At 45.3% G+C, this 24,658-nt stretch overlaps 2 protein-coding genes and 1 long non-coding RNA gene across 11 annotated transcripts in view; 2 read left to right on the top strand and 1 right to left on the bottom strand.

Annotated features, from left to right (window-relative positions):
• Window positions 1-4,293, bottom strand: part of CLIP4 (CAP-Gly domain containing linker protein family member 4) — a 33,270-nt gene extending 28,977 nt beyond the window's left edge. For 3 of the 9 annotated variants that reach the window (XM_087776950.1, XM_087776957.1, XM_087776958.1), the window contains exons 1-5: window positions 4,204-4,293; window positions 3,622-3,746; window positions 3,117-3,153; window positions 844-907; window positions 126-272 (exon numbers count right to left, since the gene is read on the bottom strand). In XM_087776950.1, the coding sequence (XP_087633076.1) occupies window positions 126-258 (133 nt within the window). In that variant the 5' untranslated portion in view covers window positions 259-272; window positions 844-907; window positions 3,117-3,153; window positions 3,622-3,746; window positions 4,204-4,293. Of the gene's footprint in view, window positions 1-125; window positions 273-843; window positions 908-2,211; window positions 2,278-2,650; window positions 2,669-2,716; window positions 2,779-3,116; window positions 3,154-3,566; window positions 3,592-3,621; window positions 3,747-4,203 lie in introns of those variants that run through there. The other 6 variants (XM_087776953.1, XM_087776955.1, XM_087776956.1 and 3 more) reach the window with 6 other exon arrangements.
• A 73-nt stretch (window positions 4,294-4,366) lies between these two features.
• LOC148053170 (uncharacterized) lies at window positions 4,367-6,950 on the top strand. The gene is made up of 2 exons (XR_015708474.1): window positions 4,367-4,489; window positions 6,119-6,950. It is a non-coding gene; the product is annotated as an uncharacterized LOC148053170 (long non-coding RNA).
• Window positions 6,951-13,001: 6,051 nt separating this feature from the next.
• Window positions 13,002-23,192, top strand: PCARE (photoreceptor cilium actin regulator). The gene is made up of 2 exons (XM_087777474.1): window positions 13,002-16,771; window positions 23,063-23,192. The coding sequence occupies exons 1-2, from the start codon at window positions 13,002-13,004 to the stop codon at window positions 23,190-23,192; spliced, it is 3,900 nt and encodes a 1,299-aa protein (XP_087633600.1).
• Window positions 23,193-24,658: the final 1,466 nt, after the last annotated feature.

Raw genomic sequence — 24,658 nt, 5'->3', positions numbered from 1 at the left:
TTAACAAGCAGTAAACTCTTTCTGAAAAGAAGGAATAAATTAAGAGTTGATAGCTTTTCTTAACATTTATTATTCAAATTTATTCTCTGCCGATCACAAATTCATTTTCTGTTAAAAGTACATACCGCAGTCTGAAGGCATTGGTGCTGCAGCAACAGAAAAAGTAACAGATGTTTCAGAGTTTGGGAATAAGAACCGTTCTCTTTCAATGAGGGAATCTCCTTCTAAGGAAGGTTCTGGGAGATCCTCTATGGTCATCTTCTAGAAAGCCACTTTAGGTGGAAAAAAAAAAAAATAACCTCATCGGAAATACTTTGGATTAATTCTATCGTAGTATGATATAATGTGCAATGAGACTAAAATCTTTCCTTTTTGCAATCATAAACTCTTACTACTATTACATTCTTACAAACTAATGAAGTTAGTTAGTAAAAGGTGTCAAGGATGCCAACTTCTAGTTTTGACTTCATCACTAAACCTGTATGTTATTAATGGAAAGCATGATATTTCTCCCCAGTTTTCCACTTGAGCAGTAATGAAAATAACACTACAATTAGCAACCACAGGGTGATGATGAATGGATTAGTGTGTTTTACAGCTTTATAAAAATGTGAAGCATCAAGTACCTGTCCTCATACTCTGCATGCATATTCCTTTCCTCCACCGTGAGCAAGAACATGCTACCAGCTACTGCTTTCTCCTCTCTTAAGATTCTCAGCGCTTTAATCTTCCCACACAAAGCTGCAGACAATTCATCACGGAGTGATTCACTCCGGGATTCATGATTCCATATCGGCTCCTTCCCCAGCTTCTCTCCTCTATGTTTTAAAATAGCATACTTACCACAGTGTGTTGTAACCTCCACCCTGGTGTTGTTTCCAGTCAACTCTTCAGGCCTTAGAACAATCTAGGAGAGAGAAGAAAGATTAAATAGCCGTACAGAGTTATAGTGACATTTTCTAACAACCAGGCCAAGTTACATTCTAGTTACGGTTCACATGCTAAGATAAGAGCTGGCTACCACTTGTAAGACATCTTCTCAGGCAAATTCAGTACCAAATAACGAAAAACATTATTCTTCATAGAAACGGGCATTATTGCGCTACTGGAGACTACGTCTCCCAGTTGAAAACCTGGAATTCTGCATCTTGAATTTTCATGGTTAAATAGGCTGGGTTAAAGCAGCGCTTTACAACAACGTAAATTTTTATTCTGGAGATTGCTGTGCAGTGCTCTTTACTCAGGAATTTGTTTAGCCAATTTGCTTGACAGAAAGAATTCGTGGAGCTTCAAGGCATGTTTGTTTTTATTACATTTAATCTAGGTACATGAGTAAACAGGAAAAATAAAAAGTAGTCTGTTTTTGAGATTTATTTGGGGTTTTGTATCTTCCACGCAACAAGCTATGTGAATAGATTTATTCTAATATTTCCCCAAATAAATTTGTCACACTATTTGGGAACGTCACATAATCTACATTCTAATATAAAAGGCATTTTAGCAGTAGATTACAGATGCTAATCTTGAAGTAAATAAATTGAAACCTCCTCTTCTTGCACACCATGTCCTCAATGGAAAAATGCTTATTTTTCTCCAACTAGTTTATTTCCTCAGTCTTATGCAGCTGTACAAATGCATGTGGTGGCACAAAGGGAAGACCAAGAAGGAGGCCACTGGGAAGGGCAGGACTATTTCTTCCCACAGCATTATCAAATTGCATTGGCTTAAGCATTCTTAGATTAAACAAGGCCAAAAATATCATTTATTATTTCAATTATTATTTTCATCCAGTAAGGAAAAGTTAGAGTTTACATTTTGAATGGCTTTATAGTCATCATAAACATGACAGTAACGACTGTATGAAGTCCTTGTATGAAGGACTAGAAAGTCTCTTAAGCTGCAAGTCACTAATTACATCTCTTTTGTACGGCAACAGTGAAATAAATTTGCTACCATCTGATATTTGTTCAGAGGCTACAGCAAAACAAAACAAAGCTTTGTAAAACAGGTGAATCCACAACAGTTTTTCACGGGTAGCATATCAGACACTCGCAAAATGCACAAAGGAACAAGTAATATGCGTGAGTGTAGAAGAGATGATAGCTGAACCTGTTAAGTTAGAAAAAGACAGGAAAGGAATTATAAGCTTTTTGCACAGCACTGCCAGTACAACACAGGAAACGAAAGAAACACAGTGAAAAGTAGCCAGACCTGATTGAGCAGATGGTAACAGGAAGAGGCGAGATTTGTAAAGTACGATGACAAAAGCTGCTGGAACTAGAAATCAACAGAGACATTTGAAAATTAGTACAAAAGACTGTTTATTGCACACAGAAAAGCAGACCAAACAGAACAGAATCGGTGCGTTTGCAAGTATCCAGGGCATTTTTTACTCTGAGGGACCAGAGGGCAGAATACAATCTGTCACACGAGTGAAAAGAATTCAGCACATGAACCACCAAAGCAAAGCAGGCAGGGAACAACCCGTGTTGTTGGGTGGCTGATATGAAGACCAAAGTGCTACAATGCATGCGCCGACTCAACTCCATAAAGAATGGCTTCACGTGTTTACACTAGTGCCAACACCCCCGACCTAAGCGTGCACATCCTTTCACCGTGGGATTTTAATTTGGACCTAGAAACATATTACCGTGTCATGACACAGTACCGAACCACACAATGTCAAGGCAACAACGTGTTCTGCACCCATGACTACCTCCAGAGACTGCTAGCTCAGGTATAAGAACATCACAACCAGTTAACGTCACACACTCATACCTGGAAAGGCAAAGCAAAAGGTTGTAAACTATTTCAAAGAAAGGGAAAAAACAAACAGACATTGTCCTTGTAATGACTTCTTTTCTGAGCAAAAACACAACTGCCTGAGATATTAATAATATCCAAGACATACAGACTCAGGTGGGAAGTCCTGGTGAAATGGAATGGAAGGTCTTCCAGAAGAGCAATGATTTCCCTACATTAGTAAGGTGAGTTTAGACAGACAGAAAGAAACAGTTAGAGAAATTCAATGAAAGGAAGGACAGAATTCTCCCATTCACAGCACTGCCAAACTACCACTAAGCGCAGTTTAGCACAGCGGAAAGTATCATACTTACTATTTGCCAGCCATGTGTTCTTCTAATTGAATTAAATCTGAAAATTAAAAATAGACATATCATTAGGAAAAAAAAAAAGAAAACTTAAAGGAGTCATCAGATGCACACGCAATTATGTTGACAAGATTAAAGAGCAACTACAGATTTCCTGATATACACACATTATGGAGAAGTGCATGGTACCTCTGTGTGTATACATATATAAATATATATATATTAAAAAAAAGTTGGATAATACAGGATCCAACTTTTTCACATACTCCAGATTTTGTAATTTGCAATTTGTGTCAAAGCACAAAGTTTTCCTGCAAGTGCTATAAAAAACTTGCAAATGGTAAAGCACTTCAAGTGATGAAATACAATTGTGCTAGGGCTTTGACAGCAGAACTTGCCACAAACATGACGCTATTTTTGACAATAACCACGTATAACGGACTACTTATCGCGTACTTGTACGTGCTCAAGAAGAAAAATTAAGTTCAGAGAGCAAGACTCTCGCACATACGCTATCTAAGTGCTCCATAACGTTTACAGCACAAGTGGCAGACGTGTTACGTGAGGCAGACTCAAGACTGGTTTTTCAACTGGTGTGCGGGGCCCTCCTGCAAGACGCCGCTTTGCTCTGAGAAGCTGGAAGTTTGAGAGAGTTCAGGCTCCGGACCCGTCCCGCCGGCTCTGCTCCTTCACCGCTTCCCGCCTCACCTCCCGCCGCAGAAAGCCAGGTACCGCTCGGAGGCGGCCACGGCGCGGGTCTCGGACTGAACCCCCCCGGGGCCGGGGGGTCCCAGCCGCCGCCTCAGCGGGCTGGGGCAGGCGGTAACGCCGAGCCGAGCCGCCCCCGCGCCTCCCCGCGGGGCGCTCCCGCCGCGCCGCCCTGCCTCACGCAACCCCGGCCCGCCGGGCGGCCCCGCGAGGCGGCCTGCGCCCGCGGCTGAGGCGGGAGGGGGGGATCGCTGCGCAGCGCGGCGGCCCCCGCGCCGCCACCCCGCCCCCACCCCGCACGGAGGGAGGGCGGGAGGAGGCCGCCGGTGCCCGCCGCGCTCCCCCGCGGGAGGTGCGGGGCGCAGCCCCCCCTCCCAGGCCCTACCTGCTCTCGGCGGGGAGGGCGCTGCCCTGGCCCCCGCGCCCGCCTGCAGCTGAGGCCGCCGAGCGAGGCCCCGGCCCCGCGCCCGCCCCGCCCCCGCCCGGGCAGCGCCCCGCCCCCGGCCTATCGGCGGCCAGCCCCGCCCGCCGGGCCCCGCCCCGCGCCCGTTCCCGCCCCGTCAGCGGGCAGCACAGGCCGGGCCGGGCCGGGCCGGGCGGCGCCTCTGCCCGCAGCGCGGGCGGGGGGATGCCGGTAGTTGCCGAGCGGTTACCAAACGGGCAGCGCTGAGGTAAAAGGAGGTGGGAAAGGAGCGTTGCTGCTGCGGGCGGAGCGGTCAGACTGTGCCTTTCCTACAAGAAGGGCAGACAGCCCTGCCCGACCACAGGAGGCGCCACCTCTCAGCGTACCCCCCTAAACGCAGGCCGGAGGTGGCGTTTGGCCCAGGGCGGCGGGCAGCCGGCGGTGGAGCAGGGGTGGCTGGCGAGGCGCACAGGCCGGTTACGGCTCTTCTTCGGCCCGAGCGGGGACGGGCCTGGAAACCGGCCGGGGCGAGGCAGAGGACGGATGGGTCAGCTTAATCCGCTGCACCCGCCCGCGGCCACCCTGCACCGGTACCGCCGCGGCGAGGGCCCCGGGCAGCGCGCAAAAACGAAAGGCCAGCGAACTGCGGATCAGGCAGCTTTGGTCTGTGGATGAGCAGGGAGGTGATCCCGATGCTCCACGCTGCTCACACACGCAAAGCAAAATAGGGATAGGAGGTAGGGCCGGGAGGAGAAGGTGGGGAGCAGAGAGAGACGGCAGCACTGTGCTGCTTAACTGAGGATTTCAGGTGCCCGGCATCCATGAATGCTTAACGCCATGAAATGTTGGTGTACCAACAGCCGCGTTAAAGGGACTTGCTTAAGGTCACACACAGTCACTGGTAGATCTAAGCCCAGAACTCAGAAGTCTGGACTTCCCGGTTATTTTAGTAACCGATTGGAGGAACGGAAGTAGCGACTTCCAAGAAGGCTTTTCAGGGGGTGCTTATCCAGTGCTGTAAACCTAATGAGGATCTAAATCCAAAGATTGGTAATCTCTAAGAAACCCATGCAGTGGTAAACCCATTTTCATACGGCTTGAGCCCAGGCTACTTGAGGGGAATTTGACCTGGGTAAAAACTCAGACAAGTCCCGCTATATTTTTATGCTCAATGTGGGTCACTCTTAAGTAAATATAACTGATGTTTATGATCAGGTTTTTGTTGTTTTTCCAGTGATAATATTAATTGTGGGGGGGGAGGCAGGACAGATAATGGGAATGACAAGTGGAAATTACCTCGGGTGAAGTACTGGAAAAGTGAAGAGCTGCAAGTGCTCTCAGATCCCAGAGACTTAAAACTGAAAGAAGTGGAACATGGAGTTGCAGTTGTGATAGTAAACACGATACCAGATGGCTAGAGAAAAGCTAAGATAATTCTTCCATTTCTTAGAAATGTTCCATACTTCGGAAAAAGCAAAGAAAAATTGTAATCCAGGAAAACGCAGGCCTACTATTTTCACCTCAAGGCTACTTTAGAAAAAGAGTTTGAAGTATAACCAAAGACATGGATGTAAGTGAGATCAAATTTGAGCTTAGTATTGGCAGCTGATGTCTGCCTTTTTTGAGATGTTTGATGTTTTGAGCAAAGGAAATGTTTTATGGCTGATACTGAATAATGGACTTTAGTGAAGTGCCTGAAATGGAAATTATTAGCAATTCTGGAGAAGACTAGAATTTAGGAGAACTTCAGTGGAGGTAAAGCGCAAGCACAGGGGGAAAGAGTGTTGAGTAGAGTTGAATGGAAAGTACTGGGCTGGGGGAGGTTACCAATGACATCCCGGGGTATTATTCTTGAAACTAATCTTTGTTTCGTACTTTCCTTTAATGATTTTGGCAGGAAAAACAGCAAACTGATGAGACAAAAAAAAAAAAGGAAAGAATGGCTGTTAACAAGGAATGAACTAATAAGATTGATGTACGGGATCATCATATGGAATGACTGAGGAAGAGAAACATGCAATTGTAGTCGACAGCTACACGATGAGCATCGTTACCAATACGATGCAATGGCACAAAAAGCAAACGCTTACCTTAGGGTGCGTAACGGGAGAGTTGTGGCAGGAAAGCGTTCATGCCAGCAGGTTCTGCCATCTCCTTGGGAAATTGCACGCGGTTCTGACCACCCTTCTTCAGTGAGAGGCAGCTAAACTAGCACGTCCAGAGATTATTTGTTAGCACAGTCAAAGAGAAGAACAGTCTATTTTAGAAGGTTACCAGAGCATGGCTTGTATAAAGCAGCAGAATGAAAGCTGAGACAGAGGATATGGTTGCCATCTGCCATAAACCGTGGAAAATGGTGTGTGAATTCAAAAGTAATGTTGAATGTGAGGGTAAAACTGTCTGTGAATACTTTTATGCTAGAAAATGAAAGCAAGCACCTCACAAAGCATCTCAGGTTCTAAAACATCCTTCTGGTTGGAGCCGTAAAGGCAAAAAAAGAAACGTTTTAGCTCAGAGTGAATCCTGTGACTTTGTGCTGCAGCCGCAAAGGAGACTGGACACCATTGCCTGGCAGAGCCCCTGCCCGTCCTGACTTCCACCCCTGGGCCCTGCAATGGAAACTTTTTTTAAAAAAATCCTTAAACCTCATTCTGTACCTTTTCATGATATCTTTTTCAGCCACTCCTATGTGCCAGGATATGCGTCTAAATAAAAGTCTGTTCAGCCTATCCTGTCTGACTCATTTGGTGCTGCCACAGGCAGCAAAGTTGCTGAGCACCTGGAGAGCTCAAAACAATGGGCTGCAGCAGGTCTGACCACCTCGGGAGGAAGATGGGGAAACAATGCTTGTGAGCAACAAGCCTGCTTTAACTAAAATATTATTTCACTTCTTGTTTCTCCTTTGGGCAGAAATAGGGCATTACTAACCAGTTCCTTCATCTTCACAGATTTACGTGTCGGAGGAAAGGGATCATTTAAATGGCTTTGGAAGACATTGCAGCTTCAAGTAGAGCCACTCTAGAGTGAGGATTAGGGCAGCAGAGAGGTTCTGAAAGTGAGCGTGCTTATGTACCACTTTCAGTGCGGCTTCAGGACAGCAAGCGTGTTCAAAAGACGATGGATACTCCGGGAGCTACCCTCAGAGCTGGGTGTGAAACAAGGAGGATGCGTATCCACCCACAGTCAGGACACTTCTCTCCCACAAAAAAGGCTACCGGTCATAGTCAGTCTTTCCAGCCCTGCCCATTATTTCCCGTGGGACACACCACCCTTCCTCCCTCCAAGTATCAGCCAGTGCCTCACCGTGTAAATTGCCCTTTCCAGTTTCTGCTAGGTGTGCCAACTCCCAGCTCCTCAGATCACATCCATCGCTTCTGGATCCACAGCCTCGAGCCTAGCACTTCATCAAGAGCCACTCAGCTCCTCACTCATTAGTGCCCAGGCAGTGAAAGATCATCTTCTCTCCACAGTAAATGCCTGCTTCACACACACACACATCAGGGCTGGCACCAGGACGGCTGCCCCAGCACGCCATGCTGCCGGGCAGCGGCTGCCACGCTCCAGGCTACCTGCGGGATTGATGTGGATTCACACAGCTATCAGTGCATGCATTGTGGTTTGAGATGCTCGGTGAGAGGAATCCAGGAGGAATGCTGTATTCATCTCAATTTTCAGGGAAACCCTGAGACATTTTAGGTGAGGGAACCCACTGGGAACTGGAAAAGGCATGAGGCTAAAGAGCTGCTCTCTTTTCTGTAGCATGCTGGGATATTTTTGAGGAATACGAATCACCTGGACCTCACCTCTAGATCCCAAATCAAGACTACCACCTTCCACTAGAAATGACCGAAGCCACTGCCTGCCTGTTGCATTGCCAGTCCCTCCCCTGATAGAACTCGTTTTCCTTGAAACTGCTCCACAACCACTAACCTGCTTCCACTTGTGAGAACTGATGTAACCACTGCCTAGGCTAATGGGACTGTCCCCTTTTAATTTTCTAGATTTGCATAATGCTGGAAATCTATACCTAAAGCTTTATGCTGTTTCACACAATTCTGGGTCCTAACTCCTGCCTTTTGTCAGTCACTGTCTTAACCATTGAAACCAGCGGTGAATGGAGTAACGACAGATAGCAAGCTTTTAAATGCCCATGGATTTCTTAGCAAAGAGAAACTATGACCAAATGACCAGAATACACATTCCAAAAATAATAGACAAATGTAAACATATCTCACGAAACTACTGCTGACCTCAAGCGATGTTAAACTCGTACGCTTTTTCTCGACTCCTTTGCATCATCTCAGTGTACCAACAGCCCTGTGCAGGCAACCCCCCAAAACTCACTCTCTTTAATTTTCTACTTGTATTTCTTCCTCTGTTAATTCCTTTATAAAGTATTTTTGTTGGAGATGGAAACCGGTTTCCTACCTGTTTTGAACAACTGTTTTTTCTTGTCCTGCTGCTGTTTAAAAAAAAAAAAAAGGTTCTGCTTTTGCAAAACAGGTTTTTGAAAGCACTGAGTTCATATTTATTGTCTCATGCAATCAGGCTGAAGCAATTTACTTAGACGTTAGAAATAAAAAAAGAGAAGGCATGAGTTGAGCTTCAGACAGTCAGTTCTGAAAAGTTTGTCCTTGACCCAGAGTCAGTATGAATTTTGTCGTTCACTTGCACCATCACCACTAATAAAGGCTCTGTATAGACTCACTGGTTTCATTTAATTCTTTGCAGCGAGATTTCCTTCAAACCGTGATATTCCTGTTCCTTACCGTTGTCAACAGGTTTCCACAGGGGAAACGGGATGAAGCTTTGTAAGCATTTCTGTTAGTGATTACAGAAAGGAGAGAATCTACTCCATCTCCCAGAACAGTGTCAGCTTTGCAGGAGAAGCTGAAATAAAAAGCAGCAGTTTCTTATTTACTTAGTGCTATCTAGGCCAACAATATGATCAGCTCCCTGCTTATATTCAATTTGCTGATATAAAAGAAGAAAAAGCATGTTTCTTTCATAGTAAAATAGCTCTTTAAAGTTGTTGTTATCACTCAGGCTCTTCATAATTCCTCAGTGAGCAGAAATTCAGTTTCCCCAGAAGTCATCCACAAATACAAACCTTAAATTTTTAAGACCCGATATAAGCATTTATGCGCATTCCCCTTTTAAATCCCGCAACCTCTCAAAAGCAGTCCCTCATTACCGGTTTTCCTTGTTTCCATAATTTTTAAGCTTGTGTTACTAGTTTTACACTGAAATTTCATATAGTTTTTAATCAACTCACTCTTCTTCCATAAGGCCCTAAAATCCATCCCGTGGTTACGGCATTGGTAACACCTCTGGGGGCTGAGTACCGCACACCTCCGTCCGGGTTCAGGCCTTATTCCTGCCTTTTCTAGGGCACTTACAGTGCCACTTTCAGACTAGTCTTTGGTTTTTATCATCTGTTGCACCAACGATGTCTGATGGGGTTTGAACATTGAAGTCCTTCCCTTCAGGAGCGCTGTGTGACCAGGCAGCTCCCTCAAAATGAGAATACTGCCAATGTTAACAGTAGGAAGAAAGTATATGAAAGGAAGAGCAAAGGCAATTTACACACAATCCGCATGCAAGGAAAAGCCTCCTTTAATCCTTAATTATCTTATTTTTGGTGCTTTCCTAGGGTCTGTTCCTCAAACACAGTTTTGTGTTCCCCTGGCGCACTTGTAAAATCGCTTGAGTCAGCAAGTTCACAGGTAACAACACCTGGGCATCTACTTGACCATCACCAACTCTTTCCTTTTCAACTTCTGTTCTTCAAACAGTAGCATTGTAAACCAAAATACATTACTATAGTAACTGCCCTAGGAATGACATCAACCTATAGCAGTGATAAAGTACTCACATTTCTGTGTCATCCTCATCAGCAATATTCTCTTCTACCGCTGCTCTTTACCTAACTTACCCATTTTGTCTTCTCTTTTGTTGCATGACCATGAGACAAAGCATTTTCCTTAGTGTTTTCCATGAGGTAAAGCATTTGGGTTTTTCTAAAGTGCCTCAGACATTCAAAGCAATATATAACTACTTAGTAACAAGAATATTGGTGAGGAAAATGCAGTTTCATAAATGGTTGGAAACAGGTGCACCGAAGTTCCTGCTCTCTCACAGAAGCTAAAAAATTTGATGCAACATTAAATAGTCATTGCATGTACATGCAAACTGCAATTAAAGTTAGGATAAAAGAGATGCCGTGTTAAAAACATATTTCCCATGACCCTGGATCTCTATTTAATAACAAATAAATAATACACTGAATATCAGTTTAATATTAATATTTAAAATAATAAATGAGTACATAAGTACATAATAATCATAAAGCAGGATTTTGCTTTTTTTTTAACCAGGCATGTATTTCCTGTAAGATGTTAATGCATGGCCTGAAAATAACTAGAAAAAAAAGAAACAAAAGTGACATGACTGTAAAATCAAAGGAAGAGTGAAGAAAAAGAACTTCCCAAATACAACAAACAACTCACATGGAGTTAATTGTCCAAATTCCCAGTGCGAACAATGGAACTGTTGGAGACGCTTTTTAAAGGAAAGTCACAAGAGATTTTAGAGCACAAATATTAAGCAGCTACATAAAGATGTCTCTCAACTCCCACTGTAAACAGAAGAGGTGCGCTAAGGCTGGTTGCTCGATCTACTGTGTTTTCCTTGACTTATTGTGGAGGGCTATAGCTTTCTGACTGTTGGGATCACCAGGATGAAGCAGCTGCCTAAATCTCCTCCATTTGTCCACTTCAAACACATTAGATAAAGGGAACGCAAAAAGAGCTGGGACCGTCACGTAGAAACCACATCGTGGTGAGACACAGAAGCAGCCAGCGAGCGAGCTACATGACTTGCAAGAAGCAGAGCCAAGAAGTAATTACCTGATGCTTTCCAGAAAAGCATTGAGGGAAATGACTGTGCCATCAAGTATATTAAGTACAATTTATGTGTTCCAGAAAAATTACTTTAGAGAAAGCACATAGAGTTTTTAAAACTTTCCTGGGAATCACTGTCATGCCTTGTCCCCTGTAAAACAAGGTAATTTCGCTGCCCCTGTTGAACAGAAAAAGAGATTTAAACAATGAGGCTACAGAGAATAACGACTTCCCATGCAGATATTCAGCTATCGCAGTCCAGCACCGAGGAATGAATCATGTAAGCAGTTCTTTAAAGTCTAAGAATGTTTTATAGGCTTGGCAGCATGCGAAGATTTTTGGGAATCAGATGAGATACCTGCGGCCACGCAGTTAGAAATCACATTGCTAGAGAGAAGCTGTAGGCTTCTAGCCAGCGTTGGAGTTGGCCACTGTGGTCTGTAACCTTTGCGACACCAAGAAATCACCTTCGCTAGAAAAGCTGCATCCGGAAATTAAAAGACGAATCCACTTAGGCCAGGCTCAGTAATGAAGAGGGAAACTGGGGGGTGATTGCTATTATCATCCTCATTCACATACCGCCCTTCATAAGTAAATATCAAGAAAGATAAATATCTTCTGCTTCATCCAATTCCTTCTTTAATTTCTTTTTCAGAGGGGAATTATTCTGTCCTGACCGCAGAAGTGATTCAAACAACAGTTTGGGTTTTTTATTTCCCAGAAATGGGTCTATATTTTTAATTTGTTAGCTTTTTTCCTTAGAGTTTTAACCCATAAAGTCTTGCAGTTAAGAGAACTAAGCCCTAGCTAATGAAAAAGAAATAAAAGTAAGCAAGTCACTTTTGTGACTGCAAAGAACACATTCAAATTTTATCCCAAGACACTCAGAGGAAGGAAAAAATGAATTTTCATTTAATTTTTTTTTTAATCTGAAATTCTACAGTTTAGATCCACTAGATGCAGACACTATCTTAACAACATGTGCAAAACTTATTCTACAAATCCTGTTATTGCGCAGTTCGGCTTTTCAGGTTGGGAAGCTGTCTAGAAGAGAAAAAAATACTTTCCAAGAATGATCACCTGAGGAGAAGGAAAAAATAAAAATCTCGTTTGGAAGTCTTAGAAGGAAGAAGTAAACAGCTGGTCACTTGCAAGTAAGGGAAAATTTTGAAGACCCTCAAAGCAGATTTCTAACAGGCATCTCTAACCCATTTGATTTTGTGTCTTGTCCTCTCCAGTGGATACGTTCTCGGTCAAGGTCACCTTTCTCTTGGTTAAGGAGTATCTAGTGGCATTTATGCACCTGTCCAAATAGTTTCCCTTCAAAAAGGCTTAAAAATACAGTCTCTTCCTTTGGATCTCTGCATTTAATGTACGTTATGTTTTTGCAACAAGGGAAAAAAGGAGGGACAGGTACCAAGTCCTTTGGCCTCCCAATATAGTGCAGAAAAAAATCTGCCTTTATAAATACAGCACGGGTGCTGACTGGCTGGTGCCTGCTTACCCTAATGAGCTTAAAATCTTATTTCTAGTGGACACCTGTCAAGACAGAAGTGAGGCACGCAAGTCCTCTTAATCCATTAGCTCTAAATCCAGCAGAGCTTTCACACTCCTTTTTTGAATTGAAGAAGAAAACTTGAGTGGGAACGTACAATGGGACAGTGCACAACTTCAAGAGAAGATCTTGGGCAGTAAGCACGTGAGATTTCGAGGCAAACGACAATGAAAAACAACAACAAAACTGGGATCGTGATGGAAAACTCATGAGAAAAAAGCCAGTCTGCAGTTCAGGATGAAACAGTGAGTTTGATTCTTTGTTGTATTTTCCCTAGTTCATCTGGATTTTTAATCAAAAATAAAGCCAAAGACAGAGAAAGGATGGGCTGCACACCCTCTCACAGTGAGATTGCTAATACTATTGCAAGAAGTGGTCTTAAGGCTTTGAATAAACCCAAAAGTATTTTGCGTATTGATCCGGGAGATAAAGGAATCCCACTGCTTGTTAAAGGTTCATCTTGCTACAATATTGATGAATTCCACCAATATGGGATCCAGAGGAAAGACTACAGGAGAGAAAATGAGGATAAACTATCAGAGCAGGACAAAAATGAGAATTTGCTGTTATCTTCCAAGGCTCATTCAGATCCTCACATTTCCAGGGAAGACAAGAAAATTGAGAGGACAGCCACAAATGCTGAAGTTGTTATGTCCGAACTGATTGAGTCTCAAAAACATATCACTGAGGCCATACAGATCAGAAAGCAAAGCTCCTGTGAATCAGAAGCGTCAGCTTTCATTTGGGATGACAAGAATGAAAGCAATGCAAAGCAAATCCCAAAGAAAGGAAAGAAGCAAAAAAATCATAAGCTGGCAAAGCAAGGTCGACCTAGCAAAATTAAAGAAAAGTCCATTTTGCCCCCGTGCGAGACAGAGAAAAAGGTAGATTTCCCAGAACTGCTTGTTAAGGCTCATCAGAGTGCATATGCCTACTTAAATCCCAACCTCTCCAAGTATGAAACTATACTTCATATGGCCAACCAGGCTACCCAAACTCAGCTCTTCCTACAGCAGATGGTAAGCTTTCTCGTGCTTTGCTTTGATGAAATCAACCAGCTCTTGGAAGAAATTGCCAATGATGGGGAAAGTCTTCTCAAAGATGTAGGTGGGAATCTGGCATGGCCAGCAGAAAAAGGTGATTTGAAGGAGCACCCTGATCTTCTGCAACAACTACTGCAGTACACGGTCAATAAAATGCAGTTACTGAGTGGGACGCTGGCCTCCCTCACCTCTGATGCCCTGCAGGAGACATGCAGCTACCTGCAGTCTGCTGCAAGCAACTTGGAAGGAAAACTGAAAGCAAAGCAAAACTTCGATGAGCGCCTGCTACGGACGGTAAGGCTGCTTGAAGCCTCAACAGTGGGATGCTCTCAGTCCCACGGTGATGACAGGACTCTCTGTTCTGAGGACAGTGGCATTGGTGTGGACAACGAATCCCTCAAAGAGTTCAGTGCTCTCAGCCAGCACAGGGGACAAGCAAGCTGCGATTCCTGTGCACACGGACATCTGTCCCAAAAGCATGCCAGAACAGTGGAGCACGTGTGTGACGGGCCAATGTCACCGGGCACATCCACATCCCATGACTGTGCACTTGAAAGGCATTTTAAAGATATATTTTATTCATCCATGCAGAGTAGGGAAGCAACTTCTTGTCAGGGTGCAGTACCAGAAGGCATTTCTACCATGCCCCAATATGCGAGCTTGAGCAAAAGCCATTCCTATAACTCCTTCCAGTCTGACTCTACTCAGGAAGATGAACATTTCAAAATCTGTGAATCAACAGATCTTCATTCTGATGATGATGATGACAACGAAGGGAGCACCCTGGGGGAGGATGACGACAACACAAGTTTGTCAGATATGGGGCAGGATGCCCTGCCGAGGAGGCCCCTGTCTTCGCCTGCAGTTACTGATAACACACAAAGGCAGTCCATCAAGAGGACAGAGAATGCAGAGACAGAGGAAATTATTCTGAAGATGAAAGATGCCATCAGTGAAAAAATCAAGTTTGTCCCAGCTAAATCTGGGCGTAAAGAATGGATAGAGGATGAGAGCGGAAGAGCACTCCTAACAACAAGGCCCAGTACAGCAACGGGCAGCCAGAAAACCTTTAGGAAACAACGACGGTCCAGGTCAGAGGAGTCCCTCAGAAGCCAGGCAGAGGACCCAACCCTCCTAGAGCTTCAAAGAACTCAAAAAGAGCTCAGCAAAAGGCTGGAAATGTTTTATGGGAAGAAGGATACAGATAACAACCCGGAGCCTTGGAAATCAAGAACAGCACCTTATTTACAGGACGAGCAAGTTACAGCTAGGTCCTCTAGCAAACTGAAGGCGTGCCTCTCAAAAAATTTCAGTATCCTGCCTAACCAGGATAAAGTCCCTTTGTTCATGGTTGATCAAACTCCTGCCAATCAGCCGGATCAAAAAAGAGGCAGGAAGCCTCTAAGAGCTACTGTGCCCACCCAGGAGACATCAGGCGGGAAAGAAAAGGAGCCTCCTGGAACACAAATGCTCAGTGTCAGCAGCTGTGCCCCCCGACAGTCTGTCAAAAAGCTTATTGAAACGTTCAGTCCTACTGACGATCCTGTAAAAGCCGCACCTTTGAGATCTTTAGGACCAATAAAGTGCATCAGAAAATTTGGACTTCCAGTCATTCCACCCACCATTCCCTTTCAGAGAGGCCTGGCACCTTTAAATCTTAAGCATCGTATTTCACCAGTAGAAGACACAAACCCTTCAAACACCAATGGAGTTTCTTCTACCTTTCCAAATGCCTTTCCTCCTGCACCAGCTGCAGAATTGAGCAAGGACACAAAGGAAGAGACTGATGAAGACATTGAGAACCTGCCACCACCACCACCTGAAATGTTAATGGACACTTCTTTTGACTTATCTGAGCCTGAAGAAACTGCAAGAATAGAAGGAAACTCTTCAGAAGATGCCAAAAAGCCCGCCAAAACAGAATTTCATGCTACTAAGAGAGCACAAGTTTCCCCAAAAATGAAAGCCTCCCTTCAGTCCATTGACTTACTGCCAAGTAAAAATATCAGCAGCCCCAGTGCCGTCACTAATAAAGGTCTAAGGAATTCTGGAGCAGGGGACGAGAAACTGCAGAGGTACTCTCTGGAGCTGAACCCTACCAACGTGCACATCCCTAGCCAGGAGGAGATACTGGCAACCCAGAGAAAAGAGGCTGCAGATTTGTACAAGCAAACACATAAAATTATTCCTCTTCAAAATCCCAGTGGGGTTTCAAAACCACACAGCAACAGCTCAGAGAGCAAAGAGCCCAATTCACCTGCGACTTCGATACAATACCAGAACCGTGGTTCTCCCGATTTGCTCAGGAGAAACGAAAAAGGCTCAGCATTTGCCAGGCGGGTCTCCCCAACGAGAACTCCTCCTTCTTCTCCACCAACGGAGAAACGGCTTTTCAGCCCCCCAGCACACCACAGACGCTCTCTGCAGGCTTTTAGCAACCCGCAACCAAGCTCACCCACCATGCAGAGGAAACCCAGTCCCCCCACAAGTCCCAGGGTGCCCAGCCCACCCTTGCAGAAGAAGCTGCCGTCTCCACCAGCCCAGCGAAAACCTCTCAGCCCTCCTGCGGGCCACAAGCAAAGCTCACCAACGCCGTACCGGCTGTTGGGCTCCCCAGCCTACCGCCGAGATGCAAGCCCCCCTCTGTTCCCCACCACCCCCTCCCCACCAACCTCCCCATCGCACTTCTACAAGGGGCCAAGAGCTGGGCTGGATGCTGGAGATGAGCACCAGCTCTCCTTCTCCAAGAGGGGCAGCAACATCCATTCAATATTTTGCCCGGCCACCTCTTCCTTATTCGAAGCCAGACCTCCACTGGTACCCACCAAACCCACTGCAGAGGTGACCAGCCAGCCTGAAGCTTCACTGCTTTCCCAAAAGAGCAGCCTGCTTTTCCGGCAGCCCGGAGACCGGACCAGAAAGCTGTCCCTGAGCGCTGCCAATCCTCAGCCGTTCGTGAGGAGAAGTTTCTCTGACCGCCGACCAGGGGTCCAGTTTCGTCTTCCAGCTCCCGTAACAGCCGGCAGCGAACCCGCGCTTAACCAAGCAAGGTAAGAAACTTTCCACTTTAGGCCAAGGAAGCAGAACTATGGCACTGCGTTGGCTTTCTAAACTCCTGATGGGAATTTAATGTCATTCAGAGATTCCCCAGAAAAGTGCCCTGTTTGTGTGCAGAACAGATGGCTGCACAAAGATAACATTGTAGTTGGACTAGATGATCGGTGTAGGTCCCTTCCAACTGAAATATTCTATTCTACTGTCTTGCACCAGATTTCAGTAGACTACCAATCTGAATAAAGGGAAGAGTTAACTTTCCATGGCTTGCTCAAGCCTTATACTTACACATCTGCTGTGACAGGCACCCCAGGGAAAATTCATAGAATTGTTAAGGTTGGAAAAGACCCTTAAGATCATCGAGTCCAACCGTTAACCTATCACTGCCAAGTCCACCACTAAACCATGTCCTTAGGCACCACATCTACCCGTCTTTTAAATACCTCCAGGGATGGAGGCTCAACCCCTTCCCTGGGCAGCCTATGCCAGTGCCTGACTACCCTTTCAGTGAAGAAGTTTTTTTCTAATATCCAACCTAAACTTCCCCTGGCGCAGCCTGAGGCCATTTCCTCTCGTCCTATCACTTGTTACTTGGCAGAAGAGACCGACCCCCACCTCGCTACAACCTCCTTTCAGGTAGTTGTAGAGAGCAATAAGGTCTCCCCTCAGCCTCCTCTTCTCCAGGCTAAACAACCCCAGCTCCCTCAGCCGCTCCTCGTAAGACTTGTGCTCTAGACCCTTCCCCAGCTTCATTGCCCTCCTCTGGACACGCTCCAGCACCTCCATGTCCTTCTTGGAGTGAGGGGCCCAAAACTAAACACAGGACTCGAGGTGTGGCTTCACCAGTGCCGAGTACAGGGGCACTATCACCTCCCTGGTCCTGTTGGCCACGCTATTCCTGATACAAGCCAGGATGCCATTGGCCCTCTTGGCCACGTGAGCACACTGCTGGCTCACGTTCAGGCGGCTGTCAACCAACACCCCCAGGTCCTTTTCCGCCAGGCAGCTCTCCAGCCACTCCTCCCCCAGCCTGTAGCGTTGCATGGGGTTGTTGTGTCCCAAGTGCAGGACCTGGTACTTGGCTTTGTTGAACCTCATGCAGTTGGCCCCAGCCCAACGATTCAGCCTGTCCAGGTCCCTCTGTAGGGCCTTCCTACCCTCAGCAGATCAACACTCCCACCCAACTTGGTGTCATCTGCAAACTTACTGAGGGTGCACTCAATCCCCTTATCCAGATCATCAATAAAGATGTTGAACAGGACCGGCCCCAGTACTGAGCCCTGGGGAACACCACTTGTGACCAGCCGCCAGCTGGATTCAGGGTTGGTTTCATGGCTCAGAACTCCCCTTCTTTGCGTGGGGGCTAAGGACACCCACATTTAATTCTTAAAAGCTCTGAAGTTATAAACCTAAAAGCAGGTTATAAACATCTTTAAATAACCATGAGAAGGTAGACTTGGACCAAGAGGAAGGGTATCGTTCCTAACATCAGCCTCTAAGCCAGTAAACTGTTGAGCTGAAATCTGTATTGAAATGTTTCAAATCAGCTGGGAAGAATGACAGACAGATAATGTGTAGGCAAGGATCTGTATGGACGCAATTATAGCTTGAAATTTTGAGCTTCTCATGTAGGCTTTCAGATCTGGGTGCCGATTTCAAGTCTGATGCGTCCACAGCCCAAGCCCAGTTTTCAAAGCAGAAAAACCTCCCCTGGCTACTGGAGATTCATTGCTCTGAAAAAGTCAGTTTAAAGAAATGAAAGCATCAAAACACATCCATTCCATGTTTGCAGCCATTGGTGGCCATTTTTAAAAAATCCGGACTTAACTTTACATTTTCTCTACCACTTAAAAAAAAAAAAAAAAAAAAAAAATCACCAAACCAGCTGTGGTGGGTTGACCCTGGCTGGACACCAGGTGCCCACCAAAGCTGCTCTATCACTCCCCTCCTCAGCTGGACAGGGGAGAGAAAATATAACAAAAGGCTCGTGGGTCAAGCTAAGGACAGGGAGATCACTCAGCAATCACCATCATGGGCAAAACAGACTCAACTTGGGGAAATTTATTACCAATCAAATCAGAGTAGGGTAATGAGAAATAAAACCAAATCTTAAAAACACCTTCCCCCCACCCCTCCCTTCTTCCCTGGCTTAATTTCACTCCCGATTTTCTCTACCTCCTCCCCACCAGCAGCACAGGGGGATGGGGAATGGGGGTTGCGGTCAGTTCATCACACGTTGTCTCTGCTCCTCCTTCCTTCTCAGGGGCAGGGCTCCTCACACCCTTCCCCTGCTCCAGCATGGGGCCCCTCCCATGGGAGACAGTCCTCCACGAACTTCTCCAATGTGAGTCCTTCCCACGGGCTGCAGTTCTTCACGAACTGCTCCAGCCTGGGTCCCTTCCACAGGGTGCAGTCCTTCAGGAACACACTGCTCCAGCCTGGATCCCCCACGGGGTCACAGATCCTGCCAACAAATCTGCTCCAGCGTGGGCTTCTCTCTCCACGGGACCACAGGTCCTGCCAAGACCCTGCTCCAGCATGGGGTCACGGACTCCTTCAGGCATCCACGTGCTCCAGTGTGGGGTCCTCCACGGGCTGCAGATAGATATCTGCTCCACCATTAACCTCCATGGGCTGCAGGGGACAGCCTGCCTCACCATGGTCTTCAGCATGGGCTGCAGGGGAATCTCTGCTCTGGTGCCCGGAGCACCTCCTTGCCCTCCTTCATCACTGACCTTGGTGTCTGCAGAGTTGTTGCTCTCACATATTCTCCCTCCTCTCTCCGGCTGCAGCTGCTGTTGTGCAGTAACTTTTTCCCCTTCTTAAATATGTTGACACAGATGCTCTACCACCGCCTCTGATGGGCTCGGCCTTGGCCAGCAGCAGGTCCATCTTGTAGCCAGCTGGCATTGGCTCTATCAGGCATGGGGGAAGCTTCTAGCAGCTTCTCACAGAAGCCACCCCTGTACCCCCCCCCCCCCCCCCGCTACCAAAACCTGTCCATGCAAACCCGGTACACCAGCCAGGAAACAGAAACGGGTATTTGGGAATACTCAAAGATCAGTGTAACAGCCTGGAAGTAGAAAGTGTTGTTATTCTAGTTTCTTAGCATCTTAGGATGTTTAAGTCCATTAAGCTCTAAGCTACGCAAGAGGATTAAGACCCTTCTCAGGTAACCTTTCCTCATGTGAGGAGTATTTTTACTCTTGCCACAGGGCAGCTGAAGTCGCATGAATTGTCCTCATGATTAGGGGTTGCAAGACCAACCCTAACAGGAGACAAAATTGCCCTTGTAAGTGCGCAAGCACTCAGTGCGTTGCGAGTACAGGGACCGTCATGGATACTGTCCAGGCAGTCCCTCCCCAAAGACAGGATAAGGACCAAGTTTCCCACACTGACAGTAGAGGAACATGCTGAACAAAACATGCAAAAAACACTGGGAAATGCAAACCATTTTGTATTCCCAGTTCTAATACTGCATTATATTCTGACATTTGAAGATTTCCTAAAAGTCCTGTACATTGTTGCTGGGTTTTCTGCTGTTGTTATGTACTGTGTGCAGTCAGCTTTGTCTACTCTGGTGCCAGCTAACAGAAATAAATGTTTTCAAAAGAGGCTTTATGTCAAACCTTGCAAGACAAAAGCCCTGGCAGTTTTATGGATCAGTTTTAAAAAAAGTCTATTATAAATTGTTAGCTAATTTATGCTTCAATGGTGTGTATTATCTTTCTATTGTAGTCTGTCAGAGCATAGAGAATAATATTAAAAACCCACTATAAATAAAATCATCCCATTCATGAAAAAAATTATATATCCTAGTGTTATGATTTACAGCATTTTGGAAGAACGAAATATATCCTGAGCCAAATTCGGCTTACCATTTATACAAATGGACATCAAGAAGCAGTCCTACTGAGTTAGTCCAAATTCATATCAATATAAGCAAAAGGGAAATTTAGCCCATTAATTACCACATGCAGTGATTTAAGATGCAATACACCTACTGTGCATTTTCTTACACTTAAAATAAGCTGCCTGGAGTAAACTTTTACAGGCCTTGCATTGAATGGCCTAATACGAATATCACAGCAAACGTGCTGACAGGCAGAGAAGGACCATTTTAGGAATCAGCACGTGTCAAAAGCTCTGAGAACCCCTCACATCACTGCTGGTCGTCTCCTCCCGCTGAGGACCGGAGCTTTTGCCACAGCTGCGGGCACCATATCCCCATGCACAGATGCTGACCCCTACTCTTACAGCAGATGCCGTAACAGACAAACCGCCACACTCGGATCCATCTTTCTCCTTCAAGTTCATTAAGCATCCAGGGCTTCCTCTGCTTTGCCATTCGCTCAGCCAACAGAGGGAAATTTCAAAATGTCTCCCTAAACCAGATGTTGTATACCTAAACCTCTTCATTCTGGCCATGTTTGCATCTGGTCTCAAATTCACAAGCTATTCCCACCCAGCTGTCAGTCTCCTTTCTTCTTTCCTTCCCTTGCTCTACCTCTCCTCCCCAAATATAACAATACCTTTTTTTTGTCTGTGTGGGGTTTTTGTGTGTTATTAGCAGCTTAAAGCACTAGTCAGAGGAGGGAGGGGAGACAGAGGCAAACGTGCAATAGCATCACACTTTTATAGGTAAAACATTTTGAAAATCAATGAGTTAGCCAGTTTCTCCCATGCTGCCAAACTCCGGGATATATCCCTCCACTTTTTCCGTGCCCAATTAAAACATCCATTTGCTGAGAAGCAGATTTCTAAAGACAGGAGCTTGTACAAGCAACATGTTCCTCATCAGGCAGCTGAGTGCCCTCTCCCACCCACCCCATTTTAGCAGAAACACCAAAAAAAAAAGAGGTGACTTCCATCTCATTTTGCTAGCTGGCATCGCCAGGCATTAAATGTCAGTGCTGTGCGCAGATTCGCATCTCTCCTGCACACTCACTGCTCCCCTCAAAGGCAAAAAGCGCTCCTTTCCCAAGCACATGTCCTGCCCATCCCACGCTGTAAGGAATATCAGGACTTAAAACATCGATTGCCCTAACTAAGGCTGGAGCTAGAGCTTTTGTATTTAGTCTTAGGGTACCCGGACAAGAGATTCAGTTTCAGGCTTCAGTGCTCAAGTCAGTACAACTGGTTCCCATTTGGACAGCCTGTGGATGGATAGACTGAGCTAACTTTGCTGGTTTCTAAGCCTGGTCATTTGACAGCAATCAACAGTTATTGGCATCTTATCAATTGCTCTGCTCATAGAAATCCTGTTAATCTGTAATAGGATTTCTGTGTCTGCAGTTAAACAAAATAGTATTTGATTGAGACTGCTAATCTCCCAAGAAGTAGAGCAGAGATAGATTAAATGCTATTGCCTTTAGGGTATTGTTCAAGGAGGGCTTGAGAATGGATTGGGCTGACTGAATCAGGCCCAAAGCAAGTAGCCCAAGTGAGACTTTCTGCAATTGGGGGATATTTGAATCTGGATTAGTTTCATGACTGGTCATGTATCACAAAGCTCTTCATTCAGCAGTTCAAATCATTAAAGTCCTAGCAGTCAGAATAGGAACGTAACAGCTTGTCTGTAGTTGAAAGCTAATTCAGTTTAGCAGTTTATGTACTTAAAATACAATAATGATTCCCAGATAACTCTGGAATATTTCCTCATATTGAGCTTAAACCACTTTAATTAGTTACAGCAACACAGGGCACATTTCAGCATGAAGGCCCATGGCGTGAGATATAAATGACGAGCTCCGCTTCTATAATCAATCTTGATTCATAAAGTCCCTGTGCCCCTAGAGATTGCCAGTGCGACCTCAGGAGCATGATTTACACATTCTGTGTCTCAGTTCTCCTGTCTCCAGAGTAGCAGATTTATACTACCACGATACACATCCCACAGTCACGTGGGCGTACTCAGAAATCACTGTAACCACGCTAAGCAGATGCGTAGCAGAGGTAAGACCTTTCCTCCAGCGGAGTCGGGAGCAAGACTTTTCTCTCAAATCTGTCTCTACCTGCAAGCGAACCCAGATTCATACTGATCCCCCGTTAAACATACGAAATGTTTGCTTCCCAAGAGAGTTTTGGGAGGGCACAGTACAGTGCATTTGGCATCACAAGAATAAAATCTGGATGGTGCATATAAAGAGCATACATCCAGGAGGAGACAGGGAATGACGTAGTATCATGCAGCATTTGTGCTTTGTGGGTTAATGTGGTCTAATCAGCGCTGTTTTAAAAAGTCACAATTCCTTAGCCTCTTAACGTAAGCATCTTTCCTTCTGCAGCTTGGAGGAGAGCCCTAGAAAAGCAGGCGACTCCTGGAACAGCCCTGGCGTCCCCGAAATCAAAGAGTCCAACAGATCTGCTTCCCACCCCGAGCTCTATGTCGTGGGCCAGGGGCTGCAGAGGGACTGACAGCAGCAGCGCCCGCGAAGGCAGAGGCGGGAGCAAGGCCAGAGGCCCCAGCAGGAGGATGCAGCCTTACCCAAGCCTCCAAAACGTGGCTTCATTTTTTGTCGCAAGGAAACACTATGATGGCATTGCATCTAAAAACCCAAACTGGCCCCAGCAGCCTAAGGAAATATCAGCAGAGTGGTAGCCAGCTGCTTCTCCTTTGGATTGCATTTAATGGTTTAACTCAAAGGTTTACGCTGAGCAAAAGAAATACTTTGCAGTTGGGCGAGTCCGAGGCAAACTGATTCGATAAAGACAGGATGTGTAGAGTCCTTTGTTTCACGGTTTAGCTAAAGGAGTTAAAAAGCTTTCAGAAAAGGTCATTATTTGACATGTTATTTATTCAGGAGGCATCACAGTTTCAGTTATGTATAAAGCGGCTGTTGTGACATTTCGGGGGGGGCGGACGTAAAATCCTGAACCAATTGAGTTTTATTGCAAAAACATCAATGGCTTCAGCAAAGCCACATATTTACACTAGGTATTTCTCAACGTGCAGAGAGAGAATAAAGTCAAATACAAGTTAAAACAAAATAACTCCTTTTAAAGGAATAAAATTAGGGATCTTACTCCCTCAAAAAGGCTTTGATCTTCTAAATCACCTTTGAATATCATGTAATCTCATCACCTCTAGTTCCCAGGGTACAAGGCTTAATCCTGATTAGAGCAGTTTTTTAATAGCCCAATCAAACAACATTATAAATCCTGAGGCACCTAAGGACATGTTTGTTTGGTTTTTTTTTTTTAAGAGAAGAGAATGCTAGCATAGAGAATCCTGTTCTCCCCGAAACAGGTTTATATTCTTTCTGATTTATGCAGTCTGAGGGGATTTATTGTAATTTCACTGAAGAGTCTAGACAGATTCTTGTTAATAAAAACACAAGTTATTTACAGTTGGTTAATCCTAGGCTTTTACAGCACCCACTGGAATACAGTTTCCAAATTTACTGGATCTTGCTCACCTCATTTGTCATCACAATTAAGATGCAACTTTTAATTAATGTAATTTTAATTAATTTGATGTGTTTTCGTATGCAACTTTAGTACAGAACAAGATCCAGAAAAAAAGCCATTTGTAGTCCTATTTTGATAGGAATAGTTTATATTTTCCTACAGTTTTCATGATGGTGGTATCTGGGCACTTCACCTTCACACGGGATTTTTAACCCTTCCTGCCCACCTTCATGATGGGGGAACTGAGGCTCGATTTATGTTGTACAAGGGACCCCTTTGGATACTGAACTCCTGAGTTTCAGTCCAGTGCCTTAATCGCAACCACCCTTCTTCAATTACCTCAGTGCCATTTTATGACACAGACACAAGGAAACCTTGTCATATTTAAGGTGAGGTATTGAATAGAAAGAAGTAACTTGCAGTGAACGGGTGCTTTGGATCGTCAGAGGTTTGTGAGCTTGAGGTGGCAAAGC

The sequence above is a fragment of the Nipponia nippon genome, unplaced genomic scaffold (genome assembly GCF_047370975.1).
Source record: "Nipponia nippon isolate SJK-2023a ecotype South Korea unplaced genomic scaffold, ASM4737097v1 scaffold_4, whole genome shotgun sequence".
Taxonomy (NCBI): domain Eukaryota; kingdom Metazoa; phylum Chordata; class Aves; order Pelecaniformes; family Threskiornithidae; genus Nipponia; species Nipponia nippon.
This window is presented reverse-complemented; position numbering and strand designations above follow the sequence as displayed.

Bases quoted from the DNA above. Each gene is read 5' to 3' on its own strand.
- PCARE (XM_087777474.1), top strand. From the start codon at position 13,002: ATGGGCTGCACACCCTCTCACAGTGAGATTGCTAATACTATTGCAAGA. The intron at 16,772-23,062 runs GTAAGAAACTTT...TTCCTTCTGCAG, and splicing joins CCCGCGCTTAACCAAGCAAG to CTTGGAGGAGAGCCCTAGAA.